Source organism: Monodelphis domestica, chromosome 1 (genome assembly GCF_027887165.1).
Source record: "Monodelphis domestica isolate mMonDom1 chromosome 1, mMonDom1.pri, whole genome shotgun sequence".
Classification (NCBI taxonomy): domain Eukaryota; kingdom Metazoa; phylum Chordata; class Mammalia; order Didelphimorphia; family Didelphidae; genus Monodelphis; species Monodelphis domestica.
Window position 1 is genome coordinate 446,058,959 of NC_077227.1, and position 18,995 is coordinate 446,077,953.

Genomic DNA, 18,995 nt, shown 5'->3' on the forward strand with positions numbered 1-18,995 from the left:
CTGCTTCAGCACTGACAGCCTAATCTAGACCTAAATTCGAATATACTGCTATTATTTGTTTGGAAAAGAAACCTTTAGGGGCAGCTGGGTGGCTCAGTGGATGGAGAGCCAGGCCTAGAGATGGGAGGTGCTAGGTTCAAATGTAACCTCAGACCCTTCCTAGCTATGTGACTCTGGACAAATCCCTTAATCCCCAAAGCCCAGCCCTTACCACTCTTCTGCCTTGGAACCAATACACAGTGTTGATTCTAAGGCAGAAGGTAAGGGTTTAAAAAAAAAAAGAAACCTTTAACGAGAATGGGCTTAATCAAGGGGAAATAGCACCGATTTTGGAGTCTCCATGTTTGGTTCTGCCACTTAATACTTCTTGTGCCCTCTTTGTCCAGTTTCCTCACTGGTAAACTGAAGTGTTTGGACTGGTTGCTTTGTGAAGTCTCTTCCAGACTTAGAGATGTTCCTCTAACATCCCTGAAGTGGTATAGTGCCGTGGAAAGGGCTTTAGAAATCAAAGAACCCAAGTTCGAATCCTAGCTCGGCCACTGAGCGATATTGGCCAAGTGACTTTATAAGCTTCAAATTTGAGGGGGGGACTGTAATCCGACAGGATCAGGCTAGATAAATTCCAGTGTCCTTGCCACTTCTATCATTCTTAAAATCCTAACTTCTACCTACAAAATCCTATGGGCTTTTGGGACCAAATTCTGTCTCCGCCCACTTCCTACTGCCTCTCCTCTACGCCTGCGTGCTCTCTGCGCCTTCAGCCCCAGCCCCCATCTGCCCTTCACGCCACGCTTGCGCACTGTTTCTCATGTGTGCTCTGAGGTTCTTTACGGCGGATCCAGCTGAACTTCTTGAGGTTAGCAAGTTTGGTTTCCGACCCTTTCGGTTGTCCTGTCCACAGATTCCCACATCTCCCAACCGGCGCTGCAGCCATGGGCAAGAGCAAGACCAAGCGCTTCAAACGGCCTCCATTCTCTCCCACGGGTGAACGTGAGACAGTGGAGAATGAGGAGGCCATACTTGGCGATTCGCCGGCTGTGGAGCTCCTAGAAAAGGTGAAGCCGCCAAAATCAGATTCCTCTTTCTTCTTCCTTCCTTCTTTCCCCCTCCTCACCGCGCGTGGACAGGTTAGAACTGAGCGCGAGCTACTCATTCGTCCTCTTCTCTCCCCTCAACTCCCCTCAGCGCGTCGTCTCAACCGTCGTCCTCCGGATCCTTCCTACTCTTGACACCCCCTACCCTCCTCCCCTTCTGTCCGCAGCTCCAGCATCCGAGCGCCGAGGTCCGTGAGTGCGCCTGTGCGGGGCTAGCGCGGCTGGCGCAGCAGCAGCCCACCATCTCTGCCTTGACCCGCAGGGACGCCGTACGGCAGCTTGGGCCACTGCTGCTCGACCCCAGCTTGGCCGTGCGGGAGACGGCGGCCGGCGCCCTGAGGTGAGTGGACCGGGTGGGACCCCAGACGAGATCTAAAGACCCCGGGATGGGAGGGGTGGGTGTGCTGGGGGGCGGGGGAAAGCGGCCTTCGTTCCCACCCCCAACCCTTTGGTGAACCTAGTGAGGTCTGGCTTGTAGGTAGCATGGGGCTGGGGGTGTTGAATGGTGGGCCAGGGTTGGGGAGAGGGGAGATGTAGGAATTCTTAGTTCCCTGGAATGAGTCAGGTAAGTGTGGGATTTACATCCTTCACCTCACTCTTCTTAGCTTAGCCAGATGAGGGCACCGATATTAGAGATCCTTATTTCCCTAGGTGGGGGTAGAGGTTCTGCATCTCCCACTAGGTGAACCAATTGACAGGAGGGATCCTCTCAATCCGCAGGAGTGGGGTATGATCTCCCTCATTTCCTTCAATACTTTGACTCAGGTGCTTCATCCAGCCACCCTCTCCCCTTCTCCAACTGCTATCACCAAAGTTAACTGTGTATTTGATATATGTATGCCTGGCATTTACCTATATTTGTATTAGACATTAGGTAGACATTAAGAGACAGCTAGATGGTATAATGGATGAAGTGTTGGATTTTGAGTTTAAATGCTGCCTTAGACACACTAGTCATGCGATCATGGTCAAGTCATTTAATCACTCCAAAATTTTCTCATTTGCAAAATGTAGAAAATAGCACCTATCTCACAGGATTATTGTGAGGATCGAATCAGATAACATGTAATGAATGTGCTTTGCCAATTATGTAAGTGTTAATTATTATTTTCTTAAAATGTGATCTTTTGATTGGTAGGAACTATTTCCTCTTGTATACCTAGACATAATGCTAGATTATGTAATAGTCACTTAAATGCTGTTGCTTTTTGTTGCCTACTAGTTTGAACATTTTTTTCAGTGGCAGGATCTTTTCCCTCCTCTTATACCAGAGAATCCAGAATGATGGAAGCAAAGGAATTGGTTCTGTAGCTAATTTTTTTCTTTCACACATGTTATTTCATCCCTGTATGGAACTTGGCAGCATAGAAATTATTATTTTTTTTAATTTTTAAACATTATTTTATTTGATCGTTTTCATACATTATTCACTGGGAACAAAGATCATTTTCTTTTCCTCCCCCCACCCTTTCCCTCTCCCATAGCTGACGCATGATTCCACTGGTTATCACATGTGTTCTTGACTCGAACCCATTTCCCTGTTGTTGGAATTTGCATTATAGTGTTCATTTAGAGTCTCTCCTCAGTCTTATCTCCTCCAACCCTGTAGTCAAGCAATTGCTTTTCCTTGGTGTTTTTACTCCCACAGTTTATCCTCTGCTTGTGGGTAGTATTTTTTAGATCCCTGCAGATTGTTCAGGGACATTGCACTGATACTAATGGAGACGTCCATCACCTTCGATTGTACCACAATGTATCAGTCTCTGTGTACAATGTTTTCCTGGTTCTGCTCCTTTTGCTCTGCATCACTTCCTGGAGGTTGTTCCAGTCTCCATGGAATTCCTCCACTTTATTATTCCTTTTGGCACAATAGTATTCCATCACTAACATATACCACAATTTGTTCAGCCATTCTCCAATTGAAGGGCATCCCCTCATTTTTCAATTTTTGGCCACCACAAAGAGCACAGCTATGAATATTTTTGTACAAGTCTTTTTGTCCATTATCTCTTTGGGGTACAGACCCAGCAGTGCTATGGCTGGATCAAAGGGCAGACATTCTTTTATCGCCCTTTGGGCATAGTTCCAAATTGCCCTCCAGAATGGTTGGATCAATTCACAATTCCACCAGCAATGAATTAATGTCCCCACTTTGCCACATCCCCTCCAGCATTCATTACTTTCCATAGCTGTCATGTTAGCCAATCTGCTAGGTGTAAGGTGATACCTCAGAGTTGTTTTGATTTGCATCTCTCTGATTATAAGAGATGTAGAGCACTTTTTCATGTGCTTATTAATAGTTTTGATTTCTTTGGCTGCGAACTACCTGTTCATGTTCCTTGCCCATTTGTCAATTGGAGAATGGCTTGATTTTTGTACAATTGATTTAGTTCTTTATAAATTTGAGTAATTAAACCTTTGTCAGAGGTTTTTATGAAGATTGTTTCCCAATTTGTTGCTACCCTTCTGATTTTGGTTACATTGGTTTTGTTTGTACAAAAACTTTTTAATTTGATGTAATCCAGATTATTTATTTTGTAACTCTTTCTAATTCTTGCTTGGTTTTGAAGTATTTCCCTTCCCAAAGGTCTGACATGTATACTATTCTGTGTTCGCCTAATTTTCTTATAGTTTCCTTCTTTATGTTCAAGTCATTCACCCATTTTGAATTTATCTTGGTGTAGGGTGTGAGGTGTTGATCTAAGCCTAATCTTTCCCACACTCTCCTCCAATTTTCCCAGCAGTTTTTATGAAATGGTGGATTTTTTGTCCCAAAAGCTGGGATCTTTGGGTTTGTCATATACTGTCTTGCTGAGGTTGCTTGCCCCCAGTCTATTCCACTGATCCTCCTTTCTGTCTCTTAGCCAGTACCAAATTGTTTTGATGACCACTGCTTTGTAATATAGTCTGAGATCTGAGACTGCAAGACCCCCTTCCTTTGTATTTTTTTTTCATTATTTCCCTGGATATCCTTGATCTTTTGTTCTTCCAAATGAACTTTGTTATGGTTTTTTCTAAATCAGTAAAAAAAAATTTTGGAAGTTCCATGGGTATGGCACTAAATAGATAGATGAGTTTGGGTAGGATGGTCATTTTTATTATATTGGCTCGACCTACCCATGAGCAGTTAATGTTCTTCCAATTGTTCAAGTCTATTTTTAGTAGTGTGGAAAGTGTTTTGTAGTTGTGTTCATATAGATCCTGTGTTTGTCTCGGGAGATAGATTCCTAAGTATTTTATTTTGTCTAAGGTAATTTTGAATGGGATTTCTCTTTCTAGTTCTTGCTGCTGAGCTGTGTTGGAATTATATAGAATTGCTGATGACTTATGTGGGTTTATTTTGTATCCTGCAACTTTGCTAAAGTTGTTGATTATTTCGATTACCTTTTTGGTTGAATCTCTAGGATTCTTTAAGTAGACCATCATGTCATCTGCAAAGAGCGATAATTTGGTCTCCTCCTTGCCTATTTTAATGCCTTCCATTTCTTTTTCTTCTCTAATTGCTACTGCTAGTGTTTCTAATACAATGTCAAATAGTAGAGGTGATAATGGGCATCCTTGTTTCACTCCTGATCTTATTGGGAATGCATCTAGTTTATCCCCATTGCAGATGATATTAGCTGATGGTTTTAGATATATACTGTTTATTATTTTTAGGAATGACCCTTCTATTCCTATGCTTTCTAGTGTTTTTAGTAGGAATGGGTGTTGTATTTTATCAAAGGCTTTTTCTGCATCTATTGAGATAATCATGTGGTTCTTGTTGGTTTGCTTGTTGATGTGGTCAGTTATGTGGATAGTTTTCCTAATATTGAAAGAGCCCTGCATCCCTGGTATAAATCCTACTTGATCATGGTGGATGACCCTTCTGATCACTTGCTGGAGTCTTTTTGCTAGTATCCTATTTAAGATTTTTGCATCTATATTCATTAGGGAGATTGGTCTATAATTTTCTTTCTCTGTTTTTGGCCTGCCTGGCTTTGGAATTAGTACCATGTTTGTGTCATAAAAGGAGTTTGGTAGAACTCCCTCTTTGCTTATTATGTCAAATAATTTGTATAGTATTGGGATTAACTGTTCTCTGAATGTTTGATAGAATTCACTGGTGAATCCATCAGGCTTGGAGGATTTTTTCTTAGGAAGTTCTTTGATGGCCTGTTGGATTTCTTTTTCTGATATGGGATTATTTAAGAAAACTATTTCTTCTTCTGTTAGTCTAGGCAATTTATATTTTTGTAAATATTCATCCATATCACCTAGGTTGGTATATTTATTGCCATATAGTTGGGCAAAGTAGTTTTTAATGATTGCCTTAATCTCCTCTTCATTGGAGGTGAGATCCCCCTTTTCATCCTTGATGCTGTTAATTTGCCTTTCTTCTTTCCTTTTTTTAATTAGATTAACCAGTACTTTGTCTATTTTGTCTGTTTTTTCAAAGTACCAGCTTCTAGTGAGAAATTATTTCTAAAACAGATTATCATTTCATAAGGTTATATAATCTGGAAAGGGATTTCAGTGGTCATCTAGTTCTGTCCCTTCAAGAGACTAAGTGACTTGCCCAGCATCACACAGTAGAGGTAGGGATTTTGAAGTTTGGTCCTGACATTTAAAACCAATGACCTTACCATGTACATAGCATCACTGTCTTCTGTAACTTAGACTTTTTTTAAAGTTGTCTGTGGGAAGAAAAACAACTCCTTGATCACATGGGTTGATGAGGAATATAGACTCTAAATGATCACCCTAGTGCAAATATCAATAATATAGAAATAATTCTTGATCAATGACACATGTAAAACATAGTGGAATTGTGCGTTGGCTATGGGAGGGATATGGGGGTAGGGGAGGGAAAGAACAAGAATCTTGTAACCATGGAAAAATATTCTAAATTAATCAAATAAAACTTTCCAAAACTTAGAAAATAAAATAAAATAAAATAAAGTTGCCTGCAGCACTGAGAGGTTATTTCCACATAGGAGGGACTTTAACCTAGGTCTTCCAAACTCTAAGGATAACCCTTTACTACTCTATGATGCCTTTCTGAAAAGTGTAGTAATATTAGACTCTTTTAAACCTAAACGAAATCTGAGGACATCATATATCGCTTTCATCCTGGACAGCTACTTCATAAACATTCCTCTCAAGATACTGTAACTTTTAAAAATTTAAATGTTATTTTTTTCAATGAACAAAAATATATTTTTCCCCACCTTCCCCCCACTGGGGAAAAAAAAAGGAAGGAGGAAAAAGCTCTTGTAACAAAATATGCATAGTCAAGCAAAAAAAAATTCTGTGTTAGCCATGTCCAAAAAGTATGTTCCATTCTACATCCCGAACCCATCAGCACTCTTATCAGGAGATGGGTACAATGCTTCATCATTAGTAGTCTAAAATCATTACTGTTTTAATAGAGTTCTTAAGTCTTTCAAATTTTGTTATTGATATTGTATAAATTGTTATCCTGATTCTGTTCACTTCACATATATGAATCTTCCCTTCATTATTTCTTCTAGCACAATAGTATTCCATTATTTGTGTAGCATAATTTCTTTAGCTATTCCTCAGGTGATAGATATCCCCTTGGAGTTTCTAATTCCTTGCCACCACACAAACAAAAACAAAAACAAAAAAACTGCCATTAATATTTTTATGTGTATGAACTCTTTTCCTTTTATTTCTTTGGGCTTTTGGCCCAGTCGTGGTTTTGCTAGGTCAAGGCATGTACACAGTTTAGCAACTTTTGGAGCATAGTTCTAAATTACTTCCCAGCCTAGTTAGACCAATTCACAGTTCCACCAGCAATGCATTAATGTGCCTATTTTTCCATAGCTCCTCTATAATGCCATTTTCCATTTATGCTACCTAGTAGGTGGAATTTTGGAGTTGTTTAAATTTTCATTTCCCTAATTACTGATGATTTAGAATATTTTTTTCATTGAGTTCTTGATAGCTTTGGTTTCTTCCTTAAAAAAAAAAAACAAAAACTACCCATTCATAGCCTTTGATCAGATAGGGAATGGATTTTATTCAGTTCCTTATATTGTTGGAAATTAGATCCTTGTTAGAGAAACTTGCTGCAAAGATTTTTCCCCCCCAGTTATTTACTTTACTTCTAGTTTTGGCTATGTTGTTTTAGTTTGTGCAAAATTTTTTAAATTTCATTGGTGATCCTATCTATCCCTTGTTTGGTCATGAAATATTCCCTCATTCAGAGATTTGAAAATTAATTCCTTCTTGTTCCTCTAATTTGTGATGTCTAAATCATGGATCCATTTGACCCCTTATCTTGGATAGGGTGTGAGAAATTGTGTTACATCTACTTCCTGCCATACTACTTTCTATATCAGTGTTTAGCTTAGTACCTTCCCAGGTAGCTCACTTTCTTTTATTCATTTGTTAGGAAGATCTTCCTTATGTTGAGCTGAATTAGATGACCTGGTAATGTTCTGTTACTTTCCTAGTTCTGTTTTCCAGGACCAGACAAAGTTTCATAATTCTTCCATCTGACAATCCTTTTAAAGATTGTTTGCTTGCCTCTCTCTAGTTTCCCTTCAAATCTTAACTTCTGTTTTTCATTAAAAAAAAAAACCTAGTCTTTTTTTGGCATGGTTTTTAGTCCCCTTATCATCCTACTATCCATTTCTCTGTTCTCTTTAGCTTGTCTTTTTCCCACCTACAATGTGATTTAGGAAATAAGTTAAGAACCATTTAAAATATGAATATTTCCGGTGTAGAGTTAGCCACATAATGTTACACTTAATCCAAGAATAGAATGTAATAATTTCAACTCCTTGTTTAGAAATCTCAGTGCTTGTGGAGGTTTTGAAGTTTGTGATGACATGGTTACTAAGGACATCATGACACCACTTGTTGCACTGTTAAAAGAGGTATGTATTTTAAAAAATATTTTGGTAATATTGGATGTCAGTCTAAAATTATAAACTTTTTGAAAATATAAACTTATGTAGCTTCCTCTTTGTGAAGATGAAAAGTTTATTCGTTATTTAAGTAGATACTTAGTTCTGTAGAGTATCCTTTGGGATTTGGGAAATACTCATTATCTTACTTGCTCTCTTTTCATACCTTTTTTAATCTATTTATATATTTTATGCATTATTAATAAATTGACAATTTATCAATACACATTAAAACCAGATAGAAACTACACATAACTAACCATAAAAAGAAACTTTATGTTGTAAATATGACCATTTGTTTTCAATAGTTGTATGTATTTTATATATACACATAATTTCATATATATATAAATATCAGCTAGAAACTATAAAAAATGTACAATTTTATGTTTTAAAATCAGATTTAAAGTCATTACATGTGAATATAAAATTCAAAATTAATTTAATAGTTTGATATAAAGTTAGCATCTTTGGCCAGTAGTGAGTATAAACTTTTGTAATAAGTGTTCAATATGAACAATAAATTCTCATTTATTAACATCACCCTATTTGATAGCATTCAGAAATAAAAAAAATACTGTTTGCATACATACTATTTCTTCATATTCCTGGCTTTTCATTTTATGAGAAGGCTATGATAATTGATCCAAATAAGGCATTAGTTTTTTGTTTTTGAAAACTTTACCTTCCACTGACTTGCAACTGAAAAGACTTAAGAGGCTGCTCTCCTCAATTTATCATTCTAACATAAAACCTTTATGTGAAATTATTGTCTTTGAAAAATTGATCCTCATAATGATGTAGAAAAAGTAAAACTTATCTTTAAGATAGTTCTAGTTCATATGATGATGATCTAGTTGTATCTTGACAATTCAATGCTCACCTGGTGTTTGTAATATTTTGCTTTACCTCTGTGCTACTGTTTTTTATGTTTAATAATTTATATTTAGGAACACAAATTTTTTATAATATATGCTATTTATATTCCTTTTAAAGAGTATCTCGTGTAATTAGTGAAATTGTTTTTTTTTCCATCTTGTATCTCAGTTTCTTACCTAATTCTTTTTTTTTTTAACCCTTACCTTCTGCCTTGGAGTCAATACTATTGACTCCAAGGCAGAAGAGTGGTAAGGGCTAGGCAATGGGGGTCAAGTGACTTGCCCAGGGTCACACAGCTGGGAAGTGGCTGAGGCCAGATTTGAACCTTCTTACCTAATTCTTAATTTTCTTTGAAATTAAAATTATTTTATATCCATATTTTACTGTAACTTGTAGATATTTCATTTTATCCTAAAAGGGGATATAGACTTGCATTGAAATTGACACAAGATCATGTTAACCTCATTCCTAATCACCAGTTTTTATCCCTTTTTCTATTTCGTACTAGTTTTTTTGTTCATATTTTTATGAAACAGGGAACTAATTGTAGCATTTGATTACAGTGTAGTGCTGGATTAGATTCCAATGAAACCTCTTTGAAGAAAAACAAAGATCTGAATAAAAATTATATCGAAGATATAGCTAATGAGGCTGTGAATGTGCTATGGAATATATGGTAAGAGCATCTTTCCATTTACAGTAGACTCCTAATACAATTACTTAGTTTACCATTTTTTTTCTTTTGGGAAACTAGATCCCCTTCATGGAATTTACAGTGGTCTTATGTGTAGTCCAACCCCTATTCTCTTTGTTCATATCAACTACTTCCATTTCCAGTTCCCAGCCTTTCTTTTCCTGGAGCTGGTTACTTTTGTCGCCAGGAGAACATATCATTGCAATGAAACTTGACCCTCACTTTGTCTCTTTACCCCATTCTCCTAGCTCATTACCTTGTAGAACTGCCCCTTACCTTTCTTTTTTGTATAACTAGAATTGTTGGGAATTTTTGACTTATAATTGATCATGAAATGTTCTAGTTGGTCCTACTTCTCTTTAGGGCCAAGCAAAATATAATATATAATCCCTTTTCCACATGACACCTCCTTGGACATTTGAAGACAGTAGTAATGATCCTGCTTCAGATCTTTTGCAGACTGATATTCTCTATCTGACATGTCAAGCATGGTAAAGTATAGTTGCATCAGTTTGGTAACTAGATTAAAAAAAGAAACACACAAAATTCCTGGTACATTATTCTAGTAGACAGTTTGACATAAGATTGAAGCTAATTGGTAGAAAGAGCTTGCTACCCCACTCCCTACCACTCCCAGTAACTAAAACACTATGTGTTTGATCCTCCATTCTATCCTTATAGGAGTGTAGAAATGGTAGTGAACACACCATGATGAATATTCAATAAATATTTTTTCATACTTCATTTTTTTCTCTATATCTTACTGCTCTTTTTTTTTAAACTTCATACCTTCTCACCCTAAAGAGTAACTTCTTTTTCTGTGGTAAAGGATTAAAAGTTTCTGAAAAGCTGCCTATAAATATTTCCCAATTGAGTCATTATTAAAAGTGGTAGATGCATTTATTTTGTGGGGAAAAAATTGGAGGAAGCTAGGTAGAAAGAATGTTATTTAAGGATGGAAGTTAAATGCAGATTTTCCACTGCCTTGTTTTGTTGACCTTATCTCCATACATGTTAAGAAAGAATTTTAAATTTAGCAAACTAATAAAAATGAGTAAATTACATATAGAAGACTTTAAAATATCTCCAGAAAGTAGCAAAAAAAAAAATCCTTGAAAGTAGTTAATGCTACTACTATTTTTGTATCCCCCTCAGCATCTAACATGAAATTGTCATGACATGGGAGGTGATCTGTAGTTCTCAAAATTTGTGCCAGAGAACAAATTCTCACCTAGACTATTATACCAGCCTAATTTATTTCCCTACTTTTTAGTGTTTGTCTTTTCTAGACTGTCCTTCATAGTTGCCAAAATAATTTTCCTAAACCATAGGTCTAAATGTATCAACTAGCCTGCTTAGAAACAATCAGTGACCTCTTAGAGAAAATATAAATTTCTTATCCTTGGATTTGAACCCTTCTCATATTATTCCATCTACTCCCCTTTACACTACACTGTAGTCATATTGAACAACTAAATGTTCCATTTAATTCAAAACATCATCTACTTTAGTGCAATCAACCCAAGACTTCATCCCTCATACCTGGAACACACTTTCTCCTCAATCTGCCTCAACATCCTTATATTCCTTTAACATTCAACTAGGGTGCCATAGACTCTGAAGCCTTCACTGATCCCTCTGGTTAATGTATTCTTTTTCCCTTTTAAGTATTTTTATGTATACTTATTTGTGTATCTGTTGTAACTCTACAGTATATATCAGCTTGAAAGAATGAATAATTGTCTTTGGTCCAAAAGCATCTAGTACAATAATTTATACATATTGAACATGTGGCATATCTTTTATAAAATTAAAATTCTAAAAATACTTCAGTAGATCTATGGTTTCGTCAAACTTGCTCATCCTTTCAATAGAGATTGTAATCTTCCCACCTCACTAGGTATTTTCTTGAATTTCTGTTAAAATTTGCAAACCTGGTGAGAAGTCAGAAGGTTTTGAAATTAGGCTTATCTATAGATGCCAAAGTAAACACTACTGACATAAGAACCAAAGACCATGTACTTGTCACAATAAGGCATAGCTTTAGGAATTCAGTGGTAGCCTAAGTAACAGAAAAATTCCCAACTTTAGAGTTTTTTTTGTTGAAGACCATGTTGGTTTTCTGAGTGTACTTGCATATATGTAAAAAGATAATTTAATATTTCTGTGATGTAGATGTTGATATAATATGAATATGACTTTAATTTTTTGATAGAGTAGCTATGTTTTATTAATGACAATTTTAGTCTTCATTAAGAATAGTAACTTTAGGACATTTTTTTTAAACCCTTACCCTTCTATCTTGGAGTCAATACTGTTTATTGGCTCCAAGGCAGAAGAGTGTAAGGGCTAGGCAATGGGGGTTAAGTGACTTGCCCAGGGTCACACAGCTGGGAAGTGTCTGAGGCCAGATTTGAACCTAGGACCTCCCATCTCTAGGCCTGACTCAATTCACTGAGCCACCCAGTAGCCCCCCATTATTGTTTTTCAAGCCTCTCAGAACATATAATTTATGTTTAAACTATAATTGAATTGTGTAGTGTTCAAAATTATTTCTTTTATACCCTTTTTCACTTCACAGTTTCCTATGATAAGTCCAGGTAGTCATTTTAGTATTTTAAACTTGATACCTCATTTTAAAATTTGCTAGATTGTGGGTTTATATGTGTTTGGTTTTTTCATGTTAAAATGTGAATAGTAAAACTTTTTTTCCCCCCTTTAATTTAGTGAATGCAGTAGTAGAGCAGTATCTATATTCAACAAAGAAGGGTGCTTGGAGATTGTATTAAAGTATTTAAGTAGGTTTTCCACCAATGTTGACCTGGCTATTTCAGTAGGTAAGTGAAGAAAAAGTGATGGTTTATTAAGTATTTACAGTATAGTCTGGGGGAGGGAAATTTTTCATAGAGTTTACATATTTATTATATTCTTTAATGTATAAAAGGAATAGTTTTTAGTTTGCTCTTATTATTGTATTTACTTGAATAAACCACCACCACTCTCACTTTAAAAAGGAGGTATAAAATTTGAGTCCTTGTTTTCTACCATCTTTAACTGTAGTCACTAATCTTTGATATTTATATTTCTCTTACAAAATTATGATTATGCAGAGTTAAAGAATGGTCACTGAGAAAGCTAACAATTCAGTTTTTTCCTCTTCCAACCTAGAAGAGATGAGAGAAATAAATATAGGGGGCAAGAAGAATCGGTAATATTTGATTGGGAGTAGAATAAGGATATCCTGATTAACTCTTGCCTTGCTCCTTTCTCCCCTTTACAGTAAAGAATGGTAAGCATTTAGTTGCCCTTTGATTCAACTATTTGTTTTCCCTGACAAGAATATGGTACATTCCACTTAAACTCTTTATTTGGCAACAACAGATGTTAGCAGGGCAAAAGTTTGTGGAACAAATTAGTACAGGCAAAAGTGCTGAGTTTTCCTCTCAAAATGGAGATGAAATAATATATTGATGAGGATGTTTTTAATTAAGAAATTTTAAAATAAATTCTCATTGATTACTACATTTCTTTCCACACTCTTCAAAAAGCTATGTGAGGACATTTTTTTAAAAAAGGGAACTTACACCTACAGGTGTTATGCTTTAAAAACAACAACAGTAACAACATAGTAACTAATTAAAAATGAATTTAAGGGACTTAAACACTTATACAATAAAATACAATATACAATAAAATAAATACAATAAATATAATACATCTTGTCTTTTACATCTTTGGTTTTGTCATTTATTGACAGAATGAATCATTGCAGCATCTCTAGTCCTTTTTTCATACTGAAATCCTTTGAGCCAATTCCAAATGTTTCAGTGTGGTGTGTTTAATAAAAGTGTTAGACTTGGAATTGGGAAAGCCTGGATTTGAGTCCTCAGTCCTACACTTAGTTCTTTGTCTGACCATGGGCCAATCATTTAATCTCTTCATCCCTATTTCCTTACCTGTAAAATAAGTCTAATAATACTTACAGTGTAACTACCTTGTAGGATTCAAATGATATAATGAAAGTAATGCTACTTTCAAGACCTTAGTGTGCTATATAAATGTCATCTATTGTAGTTGCTATCCAGTGGATTGAAGTGGATTATGTTTACTTGTTCTTAAAGCTTTGGTTTTGAAACAAGGCAAATATGAAGAGATCCTACTAGGCTATATCCTCAATTTTAATATAATATTTCTTTTTCTTTTTAGAATTTAATATAATTCTCCTGGCTTAGAGTTTGTCATTCTTACCTGTTCATATAGTTGGATTCAACTAAATTCTGAAGGAGAAAAGAATTGTTACAAATATCAGAATTTATAGGAAACAGTATATTAGAGCCAGTTCACATAAAAAAGTCATGTTTCTTTATTGGGTAAGCTTTTAAAAAACCCTAATTTTTAAATTCAGTAGGGTGAGGTTGGCATTTATGCTCTTAAAGAGACTTTCAAGAAAGAAATGTAGGATAAATTTCCCTTTTGTGCTTTTGGTTTCTGTTCTGTTGAATAGAAGTGGCCTCAAGCTCTCAAAGGCTGTGCAATCTAGAAATAAGCTATCTTCAGTGTTATCCAAGTGACAGATTATGGTCTGATTCCTTTCTTTAAGGAATGGATTGTCATTAAAACTCTAAAAGAGTTATAAAGATTTCACTATATTAACATCTCAGCCATTTGTAAATGCGGTTATATTTTTACATGTGACTATATTCATAGAACTATTTGTGATGAAGTAATTCATTCTAGTACCTGTTATCTTAAAGGAACATGCTAATATTGCTATTTTGTAGATAGACTTATACCAGAAAAATAAATATCTAAACTAAACATGACTAGAGAAAATAAAAAATGTAGATGCTTTTTAAGTTGTCCGGTTACTGTATATTTATTCAGATTGGATTTATTTCAGTTGTTCAATTTTTGTTTCCACAGCATTTTGTTTACAAGCAGTAACAGAAGATAACCCAGAGCTTTTAAAATCTTTCAGTGCTCCGGCTTTACAGGTTCTAGAATCAGCAATGTTCTCACCTATCTCTTCTATGGAATACACTCTTCTGAAAACATTATTGGCAGGTATAATTTTAGTATAAAGGAATGAATAGTATATGTATTTAATCTTATGTGAGCAGATGGAACTTTTTACTAGATCATAGCTTTGTTAAATAATTAAAATGCCATAGTGAGAAGCAAAATTTGGATTGACTTCTATTTATGTTTCAGAAAATCTTGGTCTTTGTCTAGAGGATTTAAGTTTGTTTAAGGAGAAGCTTTCATTTAAAATTTGTCAAAGTTTGAATGAACTTCCATTCATTAATTGTTTAAAGAACTTGTTACGGATTTTCTATTCTTAATTATTAACTGCTGAATTTAGATGAAGAAACTGAAGCTGTATGGCCAATAATTTTATTGTAGATCTTTCTCTTTTTTACCATGTACCCTGTTGTTTCATTGTATAGAGAAATGGCAGAGGCTGGTTTAAAAAAAAAAAGTAAAAATGATTTTTGTTGATATCTTTTCTTTTTACATCACATTTGTTTTTTAATGTATCTCTCCTTTGTCCTCTAAGTCTTATCTTCCTGAGTATCGTGCTTTTTATAGTTTTATATAGATTCCACATTGCAGTAAGATGAGCCAAATGTCTATTTTGAAAAATGCATTCATTTTCATAATTGCCATCTTTTTTATATTCCTCTGCCCTTTTTGTTTAACTTACTTTTGCTTATCAAAATGTGTATTTTCAAAACAACTATATACTAGAAGAGACAACATCAAAATTTTAGTACATTCCATTCCACTCTTGAAATATAAGATGTTGTTGAATAGGGTAGCTCATGTTAAGATGGAAAAGAAATGCAAACAGTTTGTTTGGTTTAAAAAGAAATTTGATTAGTGTTTTCTGGGTATGCTTATCTAATAAATGTAGGCACATCAAGTGAAGGTATTGTGTTTTGTTAAGGGAAGGAAAGCTTTGTGATAAAAGGGAGACAGCCACTGACTTGAAGCTTATTGACATTTAATGTAAGCTTGAATTGGGTGATGAGGCCAAGTGCTGACATTACACCTGCTCTTAAAAGTATCCAATACCTTGTGGAGATGACAGTGATTATAAATCTCAATAAAAAAGCATTAAGTTCTATGTGCTAGGCATTATACTAGGCACTGGTGATGCACAGATAAAAACAGAAGAGTCTCTCCCGTTAAGGAGTTTACCTTCTGTCACGGGAAAGATAATATGTGAACATGTAAACTTATATAAAGTGTGTAGAAAGTAGTTTGAGAGGAACTAAAGAAAGCCTCACATAGATGAATATGGCACTTGAGCCATACTCTGAAGTAAACTAGGGATTCTAAGAGGCAGAGATGAGAAGAGGAATTCATTGTAGGCATAGGTTATAGCCTTTGTAAAGACAGAGAGACAGAAGATGGAATGTTGTATGTGAGAAATAGCAGGAAAAGACAGTTTGACTCTACCTTAGAGTGGATAAATAGGAGTGATGTAATAAATAGTTGGAAAGCCAGGTTGTGATGGGCTTTTAATGTCAACCAGAGTTGTATTTAATCTTGGAAGCAATCCAAAGCCAGTAGAATTTGTAGAGCGGGAAAATGACATAATTAATTGTTCTTATATTTGTTCTTCTTAGGAACAGTGTGGAATCTAAAGGATATTCTTCCATCCAAGAGTCAAGCAGATACCATAAATGCACTTCTAAAGATTTTCTCTGATGTTTTAGAAGTGGATATTGGGGAAGTGGTTATTCAGATGAAGGAAGCTGAAACTCAAAGGTTAAATACTGCTACAGAGACAGAGACTGAGGAAGCAGAGGAAATGAATGGTGATACTTTGAAAGAAGATGATGAAATGGAAGAAATTCCCCACAAAAGGAAAGTCAGAAGGAAAACTTTCATTTCAGACCTACTTCCAGTAAGTTAAGTGGTGCCAGCTAAAACCAATTACTCCAAATCTTTCCTTTGAATATTTCATGTTCCTTTACTTTCTAGATTTTCCAGTGAAACTGAATGCTAAAATCAATCCTTTATCTCTCCTATTTCCATGACAAAATTAGAGCTATATTCCCATTCCCACTCCCCTTCTTGCCCTCTCCCCCCAAAAGAGTCCCATAAAATACAGATTGAAAAACATTTGGTGAGGTAATATTGAAATCAGGCCTAAATGATGCTTGATGTTGTACTGGAAATGCTTTTGTGACATTGATAGAGCTCTGCAATATTTTCTCCCAGATAGTTTGTACTAGGTCCTTGAATGGCTGCTCCCTGAATCAGAGATCAGAAAGACCTGAGGTCAAATCTGGCCTCAGTTGGTTTACTAGCTTTGTGACTTTGGGTAAGTCGCTTAGCCTCTGTTTGCTAATCTGTAAAATGGGGATAATAATAGCACCTACTTCAAACCAGGGTTATTGTGAGGATCAAATGAGGCAATATTATAAAATGCTTAGCACAGTACTTGGCATATAGTTAAGTGTTATATAAATGTTAGCTAGTATTATGCAGTTTCCCCTTTTTTCCTTCAGGATTTTGTTATTGTTATGTGGAATTACTATTGATTTTTTGAGGGGGTAATTTTGTATTCTACTACTTAAGCTATTGTCCTTATAAGAAGCAATAAATATTAAGAATTCAGAGAAGCATCAAAAGACTTCAAATTAATTTATTCTTCCATATTTTTTAAAGCAAAACATAATGCTACCAGCAAATTAGATTAGGTTTTGTTTTCCAGTCCTTTTTAGTCTCTAGATTCTCTCTTCTGCTGTCATAAAGTGTTTTCCAGTTTTCTTTCAGACAATAGGAATTAATGACTGATTATTGTTTTGTATCTCTTAGAACTTAGCATGTGTTCTTTTATGTCACTATTTACAACGTTTTTTCTAGTGTTATATTTCATTATTATACTTTGCCAGTATGTACTGTCCTTTAATCACCTTTCCAATATAGTTCATTAAGTGTTTGTTTCTTTCTCTTTAAGGCAATGGTTCTCAACCTTTCTAATGCATGACCCCGCAATACAGTTCCTCATGTTGCAGTGACCCCAAACCAAAAAATTATTTTGGTGTCTACTTCAAAACTAATTTTGCTACAGTTATTATTCAGAATATAAATACCTGATATGCTTTATGTATTCTCATTGCTACAAATTGAGAGGTTGAGAACCACTGCTTTAAGGAATGAGGAATGATAATAGTAATGATTGAAGCTTGCTTGATGATATGGCAGCAATAATGTAAAGATTTATATTCTCAAATGACAGTTTTTCTTGTTTATCCTATTTGCACAAATGTTTTTGTATGCAAAATATTTGCATGTAATGAAAATAATCTTATTTTCTTTTGTGTGATTTTTAAAAAAAATCCTTATCTTCTGTCTTGCAGTCAATACTGTGTATTGGTTCCAAGACAGAAGAGTGGTAAGGGCTAGTCAAAGGGGGTCAAGTGATTTGCCCAGGGTCACATAGCTAGGAAGTGTCTGAGGCCAGATTTGAACCTAGGACCTCTCATCTCTAGGTCTGGCTCTCAATCCACTGAACCACCCAGCTATCCCTGCTGTGATCTTTTTTTTTTTTTAAACAAAAGTATTTGTCTTCCCTATAAAATAAAAACATAGGTTATTTTCTTCAATGTATATTTCCAACCATCTTTCTGTTCTGATATAACCTGTATGTGTGTGTGTGTGTAGCTATCTATCTATATCTATCTATCTATCTATCTATCTATCTATCTATCTATCTATCTATCTATCTATCTATCCCTTACTCATAAGAAAGAAAAGCAGTTGAGAAAAAATGAGTCACTTTTTCTGATGGTAGCAACATTCTAGACATATTTCTCCCATCACTCTTATCAAGAGTATGGAAATTTATTTAATCAATAGTTTTCTAGGATCAAGACTAGGCATTACATTTAATCACAATTCTACTACCCATTAATGTTTACATTATTCTGCTTATTTTACTTCTCATTAGTTCACATAAAAGATTTGCCATTTCTATGAATTTGTCACATTCAATGTGTCTTACAATGAATGTAGTAATTCATTATGTTAGTATGCCACTGTTTATTCAACAATTGGCAACCATACATATTCTTGGTGACTTAGAGTGGAAGGTGGAGTGATAGAAGCCACATATTTGGGAGCTTATCTGGCTGAGCCTACCAACAGAATTATCAGAGATATTTCTTCTGTTGGTATACCTGAGCTTTAGTATCCTAGGGAAGGACAAGAGGTTGGGCTTCATCTTGAACATAATCATCTGCGTACACTACTCAGAGGCTCAAATGAGTTACTATAGGTAAAATGTTTTGTTGATTTTAAAAAGATCAGTTACTTCTGGTCAACATGAAATCAAAGTAATCTTAAAAAATGTTTTTAATTTATCAATTATATATAGAAACAATTTTTGACAATTGT

General features: G+C 35.3%; 1 protein-coding gene across 3 annotated transcripts in view; it reads left to right on the forward strand.

Moving 5' to 3' along the window:
• The first annotated feature begins 725 nt into the window (after positions 1–725).
• Positions 726–18,995, forward strand: part of HEATR3 (HEAT repeat containing 3) — a 45,955-nt gene continuing 27,685 nt past the window's right edge. Inside the window, exons 1-7 of one of the 3 annotated variants that reach the window (XR_458239.3) lie at positions 726–1,055; positions 1,262–1,434; positions 7,894–7,981; positions 9,454–9,566; positions 12,312–12,421; positions 14,508–14,648; positions 16,217–16,497. Coding sequence is in view for 2 of the 3 variants with exons in the window: in XM_001371259.5 (XP_001371296.2) it covers positions 933–1,055; positions 1,262–1,434; positions 7,894–7,981; positions 9,454–9,566; positions 12,312–12,421; positions 14,508–14,648; positions 16,217–16,497 (1,029 nt within the window). In the remaining variant the exon portion in view is untranslated. Of the gene's footprint in view, positions 1,056–1,261; positions 1,435–7,893; positions 7,982–9,453; positions 9,567–12,311; positions 12,422–14,507; positions 14,649–16,216; positions 16,498–18,995 lie in introns of those variants that run through there. The other 2 variants (XM_001371259.5, XM_056812268.1) reach the window with 2 other exon arrangements.